Consider the following 16,222-nt stretch of genomic DNA (forward strand, 5'->3'; position numbering starts at 1 on the left):
ACAGGAAGAAGGGAACAATGCCCAAGATTTGCATTTGCTGAAGGGCTCAGCACATTGCTCCCTTGTGAGCCGGCCAAGGCAGACAGCACATGAATCCTTGTGATTCATCCTTCCCCCTGGTCCACCTCTCTGTATCCAGCACGGCACAGAGAGCTCTGTGTGTTTATTTGTACACAAAAAGGTCTTTACTTGGTACTGTAGTATTTGGGTGCTTGGCTCAGGCTCCCAAGATGGAGCAGGGGTACAGACTGATCTGTTGAACCAGTATTTTCCACTTTTCTGCCAGACTGCTGGGTGACCTTGGGCAGTTTACAGCAACTTCACCTCTCACCACCTCATTTTAATTCTGTAAAATTATTCTGCTTAACTTTGAATAGAGTGTAGCTGTCAACTGATGCAAGGGCAGGGTATGTTGTTTACATGTGACTCAAATAAAACCAGTGCCTAAAACCTGAAAGCAGCAAGACAGAGAAATTGAGAAAGAACAGAGCAGAAATGTGAAATTGTTCCTCTGCTTTAGCTTTTCTCTGCCTGCTGCCCTTCCTAAAGAGAGGCAATTACAGTCCAGCCCCACCATCCAATTTACTCCCTGTCAGCCACACTGAGAAGTTCAGGCTACCCCCCAAGGCATCATAAATGACAGGTAAATAAGCCACACAAGTTAGGAAGAGTCACTTTAAAGGTCAAAATTCTGCTGTGCTGAAGAATGCACGTTTCAGGGCAGATCTTTCCCTTTGGAAGGCTCTGGATATGGAAACTGGCAAGAAGGGCAGGTGCTCAGGAAGGACAAATTCCAGGCACTCCCTGCTGCTGATGCCATGTGAGCTGTGCCTGCCCAGACTGTCCTTAGTGGTTTTAGGGGAAGCATAACCCAGGGATGCAGGGGTGCATCACCCAGGGATGCAGGAGTGCACAGCCCAGGGATGCAGGAGTGCACAACCCAGGGATGCATCACCCAAGGATGCACAGCATGGTGAGGCTGCTGGTCATGGACGTGTCAGGCAGATGGATTCTAAGCTGTTGAAAAGGCTCCTGAGTTTCTGCTGCTCATGAACATCATATACAGAAACTGTCTTTTCCTCCTACAAATAACTCCTCCTGGAGTTGCAGGAAGCCCTGTCTAAGGGTTCTGACTGTCTTGGGGTTGAGCTGTGGAGAAGCTGCAGAGCAGGACACCAGCTGCCCGTTTTGGTAGGAGGCAGACACGGAGCAGTGCTCGGCAGGGCTGACCCTGAGTGTGAAGCGTCGCTTGCACCGTACACAGGCCCCCAACCTTTTCTCTTCCGAGTGTTTGTTGAGCTGCTGTCTCCGGCTGTGGCAGGTCGGAAGCTGCATCTGGAGAAGGTTTGAACGTATCCAGCCCCTTTCAAAATCCCCCGTTGTCAGAGGGCTGAAAACCCCCTCACCTCCACAGTCCCACACCTGGCCGTAGGTGTGTGCGTGCCCAGCCAGCCTGCCCGAGAGGGGCTGCCCAAGCCTTGCGGGGACAGGAGCGGGCAGGAACGCCGGTCCGTGTGCCTGCTCCCGCTAATCACAGTGTCCTGCCCGTGTCACCTGAGCACGTCGGGCTGCGGCCATGCCCGGGTCCAGCGCCGGTCCGTGCCAGGATGCGCAGCGCGGGGTGCCGGGATGCGGGGTGGGAGTGTGGGATGTGAGGATGCGGTAGCGTGTGAGTAAGGGCGAGTGTGTGAGCAGTGTGTGTGTGTGTGTGTAGTGTGTGTGAGTGAGCAGTGTGTGTGTGTGGTGTGTGTGTGTGTGTGAGTGTGAGCAGTGTGTGTGAGTGAGTGAGCAGTGTGTGTGTGTGTGAGTGAGTGAGCAGTGTGTGTGAGCAATGTGTGAGCAGTGTGTGTGAGTGAGCAGTGTGTGTGTGAGCAGTGTGTGTGTGCGAGTGTGAGCGGTGCGTGTGAGCAGTCTGTGTGCGTATTTTTGTGTGTGTGTGTGTGTGTGTGAGTGAGCAGTGTGTGTGTGTGTGATGAGTGTGTGAGCAGCGTGTCTGAGCAGTATGTGTGTGTGTGTGTGTGTGTGTGTGTCTGAACACTGTGTGTGTGTGTTTGTGTGTGTGTGTGAGTGTGTGTGTGTGTGTGAGTGCGCGCTCGAGCCCTCACCGTTCCCGCTCCCCTGGGAGCCGGGCAGCTCCGTGCGGCCAGAGCGCCCCGTCCCTGTTCCGGGTGCTCTGTCCCTGTCCCCGGGGTGCCCCTGCCCGCCGTGCCGAGCCGAGCCGAGCCGAGCCGTGCCCGAGCGGGGCGGGGCGGTGGGAGGGGGCTGGCCGCGGGGCCGTGGCGCGGCGGAGCGGCGGGCGCAGAGCGCGGTGGACACCGCTCCGCTCGCTCCGCTGGGCTCGGCGCACCGGGGCCGGGCGCTCCATGAGCCGCCGCGGGGGCGGTGGGCGCTGCGTTCGCTCCCCGCCGCGGAGCCGCCGCGCCGCCGGAGCCGGGATGTGACTTGCGGAGGGCTGGCGGACAGAGCTGCCCCGCCGCCCTCGGCCGCAGCAGACAGCGGGTGAGCCGGCGGCGGGCGGGGGGACAGCGGCCCCGGAGCGGCTCCGGGGGTACGGCCGGGCCAGGGCTGCGGGCCAGGGACGTAGCGGAGCCGCTCAGCCGGCTCTGCGCCCTGCGCTGCCCGCAGAATTAGCTCGGTGGCCGCCAGCAGACAACAGGCTGGATATAGGAATCCTGGGGGGATTAGATGGGATATAGGGCAGGACGGGGGGGCTCGGAGCAGGGGCTGCGCTGCGGGGAGCGGGGCGGAAAGCTGGCGAGGAGGGCAGCGGAGTTCGGAGAGGATGGGGAAGAAGAGCGGGGACAGGCGGGGGAAGAAGAGAAGGGAAAAAGAAACCGAAGAGAGAAAAGAACGAAGGGACAAAAGAGCGGAGGCTGAAGCGGGATAGGTACCGTCCAGGAGGAGGAGGCTGCGGGCGGATTAGGGCGAGCCCGGAGCGGGGGCAGCCGCGCACCGGCCGCACGGAGGGGCCGCCCGGCCTCGCACCGCGCTCCAACGCGGGGTGGTTCCAGCCAAGCCCGGCTCCTCATCGCATTCCCAGCGGGGGCTCAAGGGCAGGGAAGAGGCCGAGGGGGAAGAGCCTTTGTTGGCCCCCGGCCGCCGCGGTCCGGTCCCGGGGCTGGCGGCAGCTCCGGCTGGGTGCGGGTGCGCTGCAGTTCTGCCTGTAGTTAACAGAAGCCCGGTCTCTGTGTTACCTCTCCGCAAAGCCACGCAGAGAGAGGATTTAGCACTTATGTGAACCCTTTGTTTACACCTGCCCTTAATGTTTATCCCAAGGCTAACAGGATTTCCTGCGTGCTGAACCCAAACACTCCGCTGGGTGATCAGCGCTAGTACCAAGTTTAACGGGGATCCCCCTTGCTGCTTACCAGCAGGGAATATCAGGGCTGAGGTGTTGTCACCCTACCTCAGGACAAATCCGGTGACAGATATACCCATCTGCTAGAAGGCTGTGACACGAATAGAAACAGTCTGAGAATTAGCAAAGAGAACAAAAACGTTGATTACTGTAATTGATTGCTGTCGCTTGTGAATTCAACACCAGGCGCTGTGGTCAGAAGTACCTAGGCACACGTGATACACTGATTCCGACTAAAGGGAATTCAGCCCCGAGAAAATTAAAAAGATAATTTCATCGTGTATTCAGCGTCACAGAGTATTTCTAAATGAAAGCAATACTTTTTCTACGTGTCCTTTTTGGAGTAGGGGCTGGCTTTCTGTAACCGTGAGGCTGTAAGACAGCATGATGTGTATCTGATGCAGGGGCTGTCAAAATCACTGCTGGGTTTTTTGCCTACAAAGCACAATTGCACTATTAATTATTATTCTGGAAATACACACGTCTCTTGAGTAGTGTGATCTCAACTTGGCTGTTGCTGCTCTGTTATCAGTCCTGGAGCTCATTCTTCAGTTCTGATCAAAAGCAGCTGGCAGAGATCCTGTGTTGTGATTAATTCCTCACTCCCTCCCGTCTCTCCACAACACTTCGTGGCGGGGGTGGTTTTCTTTTGCAAATTGCACAGTGAACCAGTCTTCTGCCTGTGTGGTTACTATCTGTGCTACTATTGCTTGTATTTACTGGATTGTTTTTCTTCTCTGCCATTGAATGCATGTCCCTGTGTCAGCTGACTAACATTTGAACTCCAGGTACAGGAGCAGATAATGCATCTAACCATGAACAGCCTAACCTTAACTCTTTGCACGATTACAATTTATTCTGTATATATATTCTGTAGAAGCATTCAGCTGTGTCTTTTTGATCCCTTTGCAAGCTTTGGTCAGAAGACTTTAGCTACAGAAAGCCTCATTGATTTTTAACCGTGACAACTTTTTGATGACAACTGTGAGATTTTCTCTTTCTGCTTAGTTGCTTGTAATTGTAGTTTGTACCCGCTGGGGCAGCTTTGTGTCTGCAATTTCTGTAGTGACTCTATGCTAGATAATGTAATGAAAGGACCTCACTCTGTAGAAAACAGTGGAGTTATTACAGCTGTCATTGAGAGCAGATTTTGAGCCAAAAATTGAGTACTGGATTGAAATAGTAGCTATCCTGCTAATTGTTCACTGCTTTTGCCTAAAATGTGTAAGGCTTATTGATTAGAATATTGATTGTAAGTGTTCCTGATTGCTCTGGTTTCAGGTACGTTGCCTTAATGGCTTTACCAAAATAAAATTTTGGAGAGGAAGCTTGGGAAAAAGAAATCTCAAGTTGCTTTTGTTGCCTGTGAACAGTTCATTGCAGTGTGCAGGGGATGTAGCAGTGCCACTGGCTGTATCTGTGCTGGAATGTCTCAGTGCACTCCTGTGTTACTGGAGTTCTCTGGCAGCAGGAGGGAAGTGCCAGCCGAATAGAGCACTATTGTTACTACTGTGAGGTTGCATAACTCCAGTGAGAGCTAATCTAGACATAAAGATGTAAAAATACTCTTCCTCTACAGTTACTGATTTAAGTAACAACCAGCAAGAATGTGCAGTAAAATTTTACTATAAAATCTCAAGAGGCTCAGAACTCTGCCATCCTACCCACTGCACAGGCTTGAGGAAGATGCTATTTTAATAAAACCCCCATAATGATGTATATCTGGTTTTTGCAGAAACCAAAAACAACTTTCCTGGGGGAAAAAAAAAAAAACCAGCTTCACAGTTTTCCCTTAAAATGACTGAATCTGTAGTTTTAGCTAAAGTTGTGGTATTCACTTGCCAAACTTGTGTGTTGTAATGTAGGGTTTTCCTTTGTTTTTATAACTGTGTTTAGTGCTGAGTATCAGCACTAGAAAGAGGATTATTTTTTTTTTGGCTGGTAATGTCTCAAAGGCTACATTATTAATATTGCCTGGTTTTGCCCAGTTAGGCAGAAATTGATAGTAAACAGGTTAGAAACAAACTGCTTTGCTGATAGCAGTTAGGAGGAAAAGATTCCTCCTCTGGAGACTGCGAGCTCTGCTTTCCAGCTTTGCTCTGGGCAGGGTCTGGTGGTGTTTAGTGAGACTCACTGATATTGGGTAGGGAATTATTTCACACCAGGAATAGTTGTCAGCAGTCCTAGAGATTTTCTTGGTCAGTACTGTGGCTGCCTGGGACCTTTCTAAGAGCACCACTGATTATGTCCCATCAGCTTTCCCAAAAGCACAAAGTAAGTTGGGAAAATTCCTCTTGAGATGAACACCTCTATATTTCAGAACATGTATTTTGAATTCTGAATGTATTTTACCACAGCTTAATTCCCCCTTTCCAAAACTAACCACTTCTTCATGGAAGGGGAAATACTCAGATTCATTAACCCTCCCTTCCCCCTCCCAAACACTTCCAAATAGGAAGAGGAAACAAATGATGGCCTGACAATATGACTGCTTACCCATGCAGCACAATCTCCATGGAAACAGACTGTCCTAGAATAGCTCAATCACATGAGGGTTACATGACGTGAATAAAGTAACCAGAAAACTGGAAAATATCTTAGAACTGGGGACACTTGCACTTAATTAATGACCCCCCAGGTCTTTGGAGAGTAGCTAATAAACAAAGCCAGTATTGAAAGCAATTTAGCCCATGCTTACCATAATTTGTAAGTGATGGGATAGTGGAAAATTAACATGACCCTCACTTTAGGGCTCTTTATTGTTTCTAGTTTGGGTGACTTTTAGAATGAATTTTTAATCATTTCCCACATGACCTCCTATTTGTTGAAATGGTGCCACTGGTTTGGAGCATTGCCTTAGCAGATCCCAGTGGATTTCCCCCTTTTGTGCCAGCAGGCACTGACCATCTCACACTTTTTAGGACGTTTCAAACACTCTAAAGAGGAAATTCACTAGTTGCAGTAGGAATTGACTGTGCATAAAAGGAATTGGAGAACTATCTTTGGAATGTTTTCTTCTAGTTAATTATGTACTCAAAGGGCAAGGAGATTTATTGAGCGTATATTCAATACAAAAATGAATATATTTCACTGATTATTAGTTTTCTGTCTGTAAAGTCAGTGTTTTATAAGTGGGTGTTGCAACAGGGTCATTGAAGAACGTGTTACACAAGTCAGATATAAACAAGTGTATATTCTATCAATCCAGCATGAAGCAAATTACAGATAGGTAGAAAAAACAAATCATTTGTCCTTAGCAGGTCATTGCATCGTTAGAACATTGCAGCCCTTCCAATAGTGCAAAGATTAACATCTGTGGGCTGGCAGGGATTGCCCATTACCCATTTCCTGTTTGTCCAAGCCCACATCACATTATTTGTCACAGCTTCCACTTCTGAGATGATGATTTGTAGTAAGATGTTTTGTACCCTGTGTGGGTGAAGCCCATGGAGTCATGACAGGTTTTTATTGGCATGTTTGCTGTTGGGGTGCCCCCGATAGCAAACATCATAAACTTCATCATCTGTCTCCTGATGGAGGCTGGAAATGGCCATTGGTCATGACATAGGGAAACACTGGTTTGAAGATTCAGATCCTCAGGGTTTAACTTTGGTCATTACAGGACTGTAAAGCACAAGAGCATCCACAGTTCTCAGCTCTAAGAGACACAGCACAGTGTCAGACAGTCTATGTAAATAGTTCTTGTGTTGGTTATGACTGATTGTGCTCAATGCAACGCTGCACCACTACTTTAAATAATTTTCAACTCTCACTAAAGTTTTCAAAGTTTTCATTAAAAGCAATTTTAATCTCTTTGGACAGGTAATCATTTAGGGCTGTTGTATGGCTTGCAAAAGAGCTCCTGATAGTTTCTCTGCTTTTCACTTTGCACCCTAAACATGGACTAACATTGACTAACATCATTGCCTGCTTATGTGGTGCTTTTCTTCCTCGTGCTCCTACAGTACCAGAGGGAGTCTGAAACATCCCTCACATCAGTGAGGAAAATCCTGCTGGAACCTGCAGCTCTAACTGCTGCTGAAGGTTAATAGAGTCAGGTTTCATATCTGCTCCTCACAGTGTTTGCTCCAGACTGCCCTTACAGGGCTCTGCCCAGGCAGACTGGAAGTTAAAGGTTACATTTTTTAACAATCTGCTTTGCTTAATAAAAGCAAATACCATAATGAGTGATTTTAAAGCACCTAACCCATGTTCTTCCAAAAACTTAAGTTGGGATTTGTCTAGGCTTTTGGTCCTGGTGGTCAAGTGGGATGTGTTGTGTTCCTGGAGCGTTTACCATTGTCCACTTTCTGGATCCAAGAAAGAGATGCTCTGGGTTTTGTTATTTGTTCCCTTTGGACTGGCTAAGAAGCACAATGAGGCAGTCATTTTTGATTAGTTGGTTGATGACACTGCATGTGTGCACCATTGTCACAGAATATGGAATTTTTCTAGACTGCCATTCCCATTTCCAAATGCAATCAAATACCTGGGCTTTGGAAGAGGATGAAAGAAGTGAATATGATAACTGCCTATTGACCGAGCATGAAAACAAGATATTTCTTTTTTTAAGAATGTAAAATGTTTATTTTCCTTGGATTGCTTTATCCTTTAAAAATGAATAATATAAAAAGTGGTTTTGACTCTGCCTTTGTTCCAGTAAAAGGAGCAAAGCTGTGAGAAAGCCTAATTGTGATATTGCTTACGCCTGCATCAGGCCCAGTGCAACTTAAACACGCTTTAAACACCTTGATTTGAATGGGGCATGACATTTAAACAGGTAGTAAGTGTCCAAGTGTTGCAGATAATGTAATATTTACAACAGGATACATAATTTTTTCTGGCTGTGTTGTAGGCCATTTGCAGGGTCAGAGTTTGGAAATGTTTTCAATCTGTGCAAACAGAGCAATGAGTCATTTTGCATTCTGAGTACAACAGGCAAAAGCAGCTTTTGGGAGGGCAGTGAAGGGGGCAGGGGGAGGCTGTGCCAGCTGCAAATCCAGTGCAGAAACTGTAAACATTGGGCTACTGGAACAAGCTGGGCTTCAGTGGCTGTGAAACCCTCCAAACTCAGCTCCAGCTAAACAAATGCTTTGTTGTCTCAGACAGAAAAATGAAAACCTACCCAGCCATTGGTTTCTTGCTGCTGCTGGCGATCAGCTATGGCTCCTCAGAGAACTCCAGCACGCCCCGGGGCTGCGGGCTGGACCTGCTGCCCCAGTACGTGTACCTGTGTGACCTGGACGCCATCTGGGGCATCGTGCTGGAGGCTGTGGCGGGGGCAGGTGTGCTGACCACGCTGCTGCTGATGCTGATCTTGCTGGTGAGGCTGCCCTTCATCAAGGACAAAGAGAAGAAGAGCCCCCTGGGAATGCACTTCCTCTTTCTCTTCGGGACTCTGGGACTGTTTGGGCTGACGTTCGCTTTCATCATCCAGGAAGATGAGATGGTGTGCTCCACCCGAAGGTTTCTCTGGGGAGTTATCTTTGCTTTGTGCTTCTCCTGCTTGCTAGCCCAGGCCTGGAGGCTCCGCAGGCTCGTTCGCCACGGCAAGAGCCCGTCTGGGTGGCACCTGGCCGGGGTGGCCACGTGCCTGATGCTGGTGCAGGTCATCATCGCGACCGAGTGGCTGGTCCTGACCGTGGTCAGGGAGAACAAGCTGGCCTGCAGCTACGAGCCCATGGATTTTGTGATGGCCTCCATTTATGTCATGTTCCTAATGGTATTTACCATGGGATTCTCGTTTTTCACTCTCTGTGGGAAGTTTAAGAAATGGAAGAAGAACGGAGTTTGCCTCATTATAACGCTTTTCTTTTCCATTCTGATTTGGGTGGCCTGGATGACCATGTACCTCTTCGGGAATGCTGAGCTCCAGAGAAGGGACAAATGGAGTGATCCCACTCTGGCTATTGCACTGGTGTCCAGTGGCTGGGTGTTTGTTATTTTTCATGCCATCCCAGAGGTCCACTGTACCATCCTTCCATCACAGCAGGAAAACACACCCAACTATTTTGATACTTCACAGCCAAGGATGCGTGAAACCGCTTTTGAGGAAGATATACAGCTTCCTAGGAGCTACATGGAAAATAAAGCCTTTTCAATGGATGAACATAATGCAGGTAAAAATTGCCTATAAAGGACTATATTTTTTTGTAGTGTCACGACAACTCTCTGTATGAGACATTTTTCAGGTGTTGAAAACGAAGGTCATGATAAATACAATAATTTTCACACTACACTTTGTTCCCTTTTACGATTTTCACTAAGATATCATCTAGTGAGAGAGAAAAATTAAAAAATGCAGACAATACATAGGTTAAAATTATCTTTTGCATGTCAATTTTTCTTTGAAAAACTGAACAATTTCAAATGCAAAGGCAACACCAAAAGAATTTAAAAATCATTGTGGAAAAAATAACCTTTAGATAATTTAAATGACATTTTTTGTAATTAGCAGTTATCAACATTTAATACAAAATATTTTCCCAAAACCTCAGAAATAATTGAAGTGGTCTATGTTACAAATTGCTCAACCACTTGAGCAACAAAATAATTATTATTAATTATCTTTCCATTAAAATGGATTTAGTGCCACTTTGTGTCCCTGTGGGGGGAAAAAATGCCAAGTGGCTTACAGACAGTTCAAAGACAGCCTTTGTTCTGAAGGCTTCAACATCTGAGCTTTCACAGAGGTTTTGAGGTATTTGCCTTATGTATGATCACACATCATTAAAATTTGCAGTGGAAATGTTTTTGAGTGATTGCTGAAAGAACCAGCAACAACTGGGTGCTTCAGAGCTCCAAACCCTTGCTGAAGGCTCCAGCCATGTCAGAAATGCCAGGGATGCCTCTGACCAGCAGTGGGAAGCAGGAGCCCCGTGGTGTTCTTAGGGAGTGATGGTCTGGTGCTGCCCCACACCTGGATAAAGGATTTTGTCACAGGTCACACTGATTGTTTTTCACTCTATTTGAGGAGAATACTGGCCTAGTAGCCCAGGCAGGAGTTGCCACATTGCTCTGGCAGCCCCTGAAAGGAGGCTTAGGGCACGTGGTCCAGGCACTTCACCTTCCTATTCACCTTTATGTGTCTTTGATTTCTTCTGGGTTTGATGTTTCCCTGGGCACTGACCAGGCTTGGAGGAAGGCAGCACTTTTGTTTGGCACAGTGTCGGGTCAGGAAGGCATTTTTTCCTCTTAAGTTTTTTAGCAGAAACTTTAAAGGTTTCCTTCTAGTAGGGAAGTTTGTTCTGTCAGTAGATACCATAAGGGCAGTGGTAAAACAAAAAAAAATCACAATAAAAGAATGGTTATTGCTAATGTTCCAAAGCAAGAGGCAGTTGCACTATGGACTGTTAAAGCCACTCTTTTTTGTTTGTTTTTTTTTTTCTATGGTGGTTTTTTTTTTACTGTCCTCCATCCCCCATTAAATTAATTTCATAGTAAAGTAACTGCAATGGCTTCAGTGAAGCTATTTCTGGCTAAGGCAGATCTAAGAACAAAATTGGATCTTTCACTCTGTATCATTCCCATTCATGGGTGCATTTTTAAAAAAGAACTGGAAGCTCCTTTTAGATCTAATCATTCAGTAATTAAGTTTTTTTGTGAAATGGATAGATGTATGATAGCTTCAAAATCATTATACTGTCTATTATAGTGCAATTTATGTTCTGTTTTAATCTATCTGAATGACAGTACAATACAAAATAGATTTCCTTATCTGATGCCCTTGTTAATGTATACCATAATAAATGCCTGTCATTCCTATTCCCATGGCATACAGGAATTTTTAATACATCAAAACAGATTAAATCTTCCTTTGCAGCAGTTCTTAATGGACTGGCTTGGGACAGCAGGGTTTGGAGACAAAACTTAGTAGCATGGTAGAGACTTAAAGTAAATACTTTAATAATAACCAAGGCACTGAGTCAGATCTCTGTGCTGGGCTTGTCAGTGGCAAAGCCCCTGGAGTCTGTGAGCAATTGGCCCTGCAGGGGTGAAGAGAATGTTCTCTCCTTTCATCCATTTGATCAGACTCAGTTTGAGAATTCATCATCAAGAGTTCAGAAATTACTGGAAGGGTACTTTCTTCAACTACTTCGTACTTAAGAATGATGTTTAAGAATACAGGATTTACTAGTTGTGAAGTTTGGAAGACATGATAAGCAGAAAACAGTTCCCTGACTGTAATACTTGTTTCAGTAAATAGTTAGCTTTAAGTAGAAAACATGCCTGGACAAATATATTTTCCATTAATTGTTGTTATTTCCACTAATATTTGTGTAAAACAATTTCATAACTTTGCTCTTTTTTAAGATTTTAAGCAGCATTTTAACAATCTGAACAGTGTTCAGGTTCAAACAAGAATATGTCCTCCTTGATTCCTTCTTTCTTAGCAAAAATTTACCTTCAGGTTATGCATTGCAACAAGAGCTGCTCTATGCCAGGAACAACATTAAGCATTAATAAACCGATTTTAAAGTCACTAACTTAAACATAATTTAAACAGCATACTAATCTGGAATTTTAGTATTTATATGATAGGTTGAAATATCTCTTCAGAAGAGTTATTTTCACTCTAAACTTTTATTAAAGTATTTAGAAAGCCTGGACAGAGCAGTTGACTGAGTTCTCAGTGCTCTCTGGAAGTGCAGTGCACACTAGTAGGGCAACCTCTGTAGGCAGAGAGAATTTGCCTTAAACAAGAGAAATCTGGATGTGAAATGTAGAATGCAACAGCTGTCAGGAAACCCAAGCCCAAGCAGCTCTGGTATCATTAAATTTCATTTAATAACTTCTACTACTACCAGTCACAGTCACAGCCAATACCTAAAAGCAAAGTGAACAAAATTTCAAATGTGTTACAAAGAGGCTTTGACAAATATCAAATCTCCTCAGTACTATTTGTTTTTTCTCTATACATGCCCTATGCAAGTGGATTTATTTAATAGTAATGTAAAATGTATAAGGAAAAATGTTAAAACTAGTGTAAGAAAAAAAATCCAAAATAAGTATTTTGTCTACAACCTTTGTCACAGATTCTCACATCAAAAAAAGTGTAGCTGTTTGCAATAATAGGGAAAGAAAATGCAATATGAAATTGAATTTACTGGCTCTTTAAGATAGCTTTGAAATGACTGTGTATATTTTGTGTAAATACTCTGTATAAATATTTTAATGATGGTGTGCATGATAAAGATTTTTGTGTCTGTATGTAATAGCAAATACCAGTGCAATCATGTGTGTTTATCACACAAGAAGCAGTCAAATAGCAAAAAAACCGCTACTGACCTTGAGGTGGTTAAATATCTAATAGAAAATACTTCATTCCAGTTTAGGCATTTTCATAATTTTTTCTCCCAGTGTTCTGCAAAAATATGTCATTTCCAAATAGAGAGCAAGTGAGGGTCTATATGTATCTGAAGTCAACAGCTGAGCATTTGCAGGGTGGAATTTCTGAATTTCCATGCTAAATCAGTACTGTTCTTCATCTTGGTGCACAGCTCCCAAGAGAGGAGTAGCAGTGGATAGAGGACAGCATATGGCAGTAGGATCCATTTAAATCTTCTTCTACATGGAGCAACTACATTGGAGATAAATCCTGGCTTCATTAAAGTCTGGGCTGAAATTCTCATAAACTTCAGCTCATTCATGATTTCAGCCAGAGACTGTAGAATTGTAATTTGAATTAAATTTAAGAGAAGTTCTTGCCCCAGGTGCCTGAACTGGGCATGTTTCTGTTTAGCAGCTGACAGATGAGTTTTGCCCGTTGTGTGATAAATGAGCTCTGTTCCTTGGCCACGTCTGAGTGCACTGAAGTCATTATTTACCCTCAGAATTAAAGAGGGAGTTTGTATGTGCCAATCCCCAGCCTGCTTTAGAGAGAGCAGCATATCCCTCATTATGCATATCTCACTCAGAATTTACATCTTGAACCCAAACTTGTACTAAAATTAATGGGGAGACTGTTTTATTCCTGGTGTAAACATCTAAAAGGACACTCAGTGTCTTCTCTTTGGCTTCAGTGATTTGCCATGTTTAAGCTATTCAAAAGCAATATTTACTCCATCTTTCTAGTTTCTCAGAGTAAATATAATCTGAAACATCTGGAAAACCTTTATTTGCTAGTCATGCTGAAGTAATGCTCAGGGGGTTGTGAGCATTGCTTACTGGCCTGAGCAAGGCTTTGGATCCCTGTCCACTGAGTTTGATAGAAAGCAAAATGTAGCACATTTCACTTAACCCCACAGTATCCAGACCAGCACAGGGAGCACTTTGCAAAACACATTGTGCAAGATACATCACAGGTTTGGTGACTAAAGACACTGAGCTCCCACTGAAATGAGATTAAGCAAGCTTCAAAAATTTGGTTCCTTTTTCCCCCTCCCAGCAAACAATTCATTTAATGTAAATCTGATTCTTCTGAGGTCCGTTCCCTCGTGTAAGGGAAACAGCTGTTCAAAAGCAACGTGGAAGTTAAAATCAGTGGCAAAGCTCCCAATAACCAAAGTGGAAGGAAGAGGCTCTGTGACTGCACAGCTTTAATTGTGTTCTAAGGGTGTGATGTGTGATGTCTCTTTTCCAAACGCAGCGCTGAGGACGGCAGGATTTCGGAACGGCAGCTTGGGCAGCCGGCCCAGCGCTCCTTTTAGAAGCAATGTTTATCAGCCAACTGAGATGGCAGTTGTGCTAAATGGTGGGACTGTAAGTATCAAAATGTGATGATTTCAGAAATCTTTGAAATGCACTGATATATGCAACCATTACTAATTGAAAAACCTGCTTCAGCTTATTCACAGCAGGGGGAAAGCTATAAATGAAAATTTAAGGCAGCAAGTATGCATGTAATGCTTCCCTTCCCTCTAGAACATATGTAGCTAACAAGTATTTTGCATTTGTTTACTTGGCTATTCACATTTTGCAGTGCAGCTTCAGTGAACCAAGTTTTTTTTGTAAGACAACATATTCAATGGCCCTTTCAAATTAAATTTGTGTTAAGGTATTTAACATAACTATTAAGTGACACCATTTCTAATCTGATTTTTTTCAAGATGGTGTGAGTCACAGAGATGTTTTCAGGCAGTATGTTACTTTAAATAATTGTTGCAGATAATTGGTTGCAGGTTGTCTCACATATATTCCATTTACTTGTAAAATACATGTAATTCTTTGTAACTTACAGATTTGTACATATTTTGAAAAGGGATTCATAAAAGAGGAATATAGAATATTTTCATGTTAATAGCATCAATTTTTCTTCCTTGTAGAATGGTTTGGCATCTTTGAGAGACCTGTATTTTTGCAGCCTGGTTGTTGTAAGATTGGTTTAGGGATGCCAAACAGACTTTACAAATGTTTTTCACATTATGTCTAATTTTCACTTAAGACATTTCATATAGCAGGCACAGTGTTGAAAAAGAAAAATTTTCATCCCCACATTTTTCATGCATATCTACATGCTTCTTAAAAATCTACTCATGAGCCAGTTTGTACTCATGTGAGTTGGGTTTTCTTTCTTTTGAATCATGAGCTGATTCCATAACTCAACCTCTACATTTAAAACCAGTTTAAAATGAACTGATTGCAGGTCTGGTTTTTGTTTTTAAGTAAGTAAAGTTTTGGCTGATTTTAGTGGACAAGAGGGACTAGATACAAGAATTCTCCTCCGTGGGTAAGACTGTGTGAAATATGTCAACTTGAGTAAAATGAAAAGGCTTGGCTTTGCTGTCAGTCATGGATTGCATCCTTCTGATGTTTTAATTAATCTCTGTCTGTTTTCTGATACCAGAATGTGCAGCTCAGGCAGAAGGCAGTTAAAGGATGAGAAGCTTGACAATTTGTTTTTTTTTGTTTGGTTTGCTGTATTCTGAGTTGGATACAAAGCTCATGTGTATATATAGTCATGGTTTTACAGAGAGATAAACGCACTGTATGGGTGGAAGATGAGTTTCTCTGTATCACTTTGCTCTAGAACTGCCATCTGGAAAGCTGTCCTGTACGTGTAGTGTGCTAACACTGATTTTTGAACAGTCTAGATCTCTCAGTTATGGGTTTATTATCCTTATTTCCAGATACCAACTGCTCCGCCAAGTTACACTGGACGACACCTCTGGTGAAAGGCTGTAGGCTGTAGAGAATAAGAATCCTTGTTGCAGATGTTGTTCCCTGGCAGTGTGTCTTTGAGGGAAGGAATCCATAACAGTACCAGAACAAAGCAACAAAACATCCAGGATCTTTGTAAATCCTACAGAGGATTTTGCCTAAATGTGAACACCATTGAATGGAGAATTGCAAAAGCAAAATTGTAAAACTGAAGCTGAATCTAATTTAAAACAGAAGTAGGCACACCTTAAATTGGCAGAGGAGATATTGTATTCTGAAGTGTAAGATATTCTCTTGTCTGTAACTTGTGTGCCAGGCAAGCCTGGTTTTGGTGGTTGCCAGTTGCTTGCGAAATCCCTTCCTCTCACCTAAACTTAATTCATGTTGCCACAAGAGATTGCCACTACAGTGCGAAAACACGCGGGATTTCTTTCCATTTTTCTCCTTTTCCTGTCATGTCCAACGTCATGAGAAGTCCCCTGTTTGCTCCCTCCCTGGCTGTGCTGTACAGTCACACAGCACCGTGTGTGGTCAGACCCGGTCCCTCTGTGGCACATCGGTCCCTGTGGCTCTGCAGGCTGATGCTCTGCTCTGTCAGGAGCTCTGTTCTTTCAGGAGCTCTGTTCTTTCAGGAGCTCTGTTCTTTCAGGAGCCCTGCTCTGTCAGGAGCTCTGCTGTTCAGAGCTCTGTTTTTTCAGGAGCTTTGCTGTTCAGGAGCTCTGTTCTTTCAGGAGCTCTGTTCTTTCAGGAGCTTTGCTGTTCAGG

The 16,222-nt window shown here is 44.4% G+C and overlaps 1 protein-coding gene across 2 annotated transcripts; it reads left to right on the forward strand.

Annotated features, from left to right (window-relative positions):
• Positions 1 to 2,270: 2,270 nt before the first annotated feature.
• GPRC5B (G protein-coupled receptor class C group 5 member B) lies at positions 2,271 to 16,099 on the forward strand. 2 transcript variants are annotated; one of them, XM_054643827.2, is made up of 4 exons: positions 2,271 to 2,499; positions 8,464 to 9,477; positions 13,947 to 14,059; positions 15,427 to 16,099. In XM_054643827.2, exons 2-4 carry the CDS (start codon positions 8,472 to 8,474, stop codon positions 15,469 to 15,471), a joined length of 1,164 nt encoding a protein of 387 aa, XP_054499802.2. In that variant the 5' UTR covers positions 2,271 to 2,499; positions 8,464 to 8,471; the 3' UTR covers positions 15,472 to 16,099. The 2 variants fall into 2 exon arrangements, with proteins under 2 accessions (XP_054499802.2, XP_077042822.1); XM_077186707.1 differs by having other exon boundaries at positions 8,468 to 9,477.
• Positions 16,100 to 16,222: the final 123 nt, after the last annotated feature.

Source organism: Agelaius phoeniceus, chromosome 16 (genome assembly GCF_051311805.1).
Source record: "Agelaius phoeniceus isolate bAgePho1 chromosome 16, bAgePho1.hap1, whole genome shotgun sequence".
Classification (NCBI taxonomy): Eukaryota; Metazoa; Chordata; class Aves; order Passeriformes; family Icteridae; genus Agelaius; species Agelaius phoeniceus.

What these genes read in the sequence shown, in the direction of transcription:
- GPRC5B (XM_054643827.2), top strand. Translation starts at nt 8,472, where the DNA reads ATGAAAACCTACCCAGCCATTGGTTTCTTGCTGCTGCTGGCGATCAGC. An exon ending in AATGGATGAACATAATGCAG is followed by an intron (nt 9,478 to 13,946) that starts GTAAAAATTGCC and finishes TTCCAAACGCAG; the next exon opens with CGCTGAGGACGGCAGGATTT. An exon ending in TTGTGCTAAATGGTGGGACT is followed by an intron (nt 14,060 to 15,426) that starts GTAAGTATCAAA and finishes CCTTATTTCCAG; the next exon opens with ATACCAACTGCTCCGCCAAG.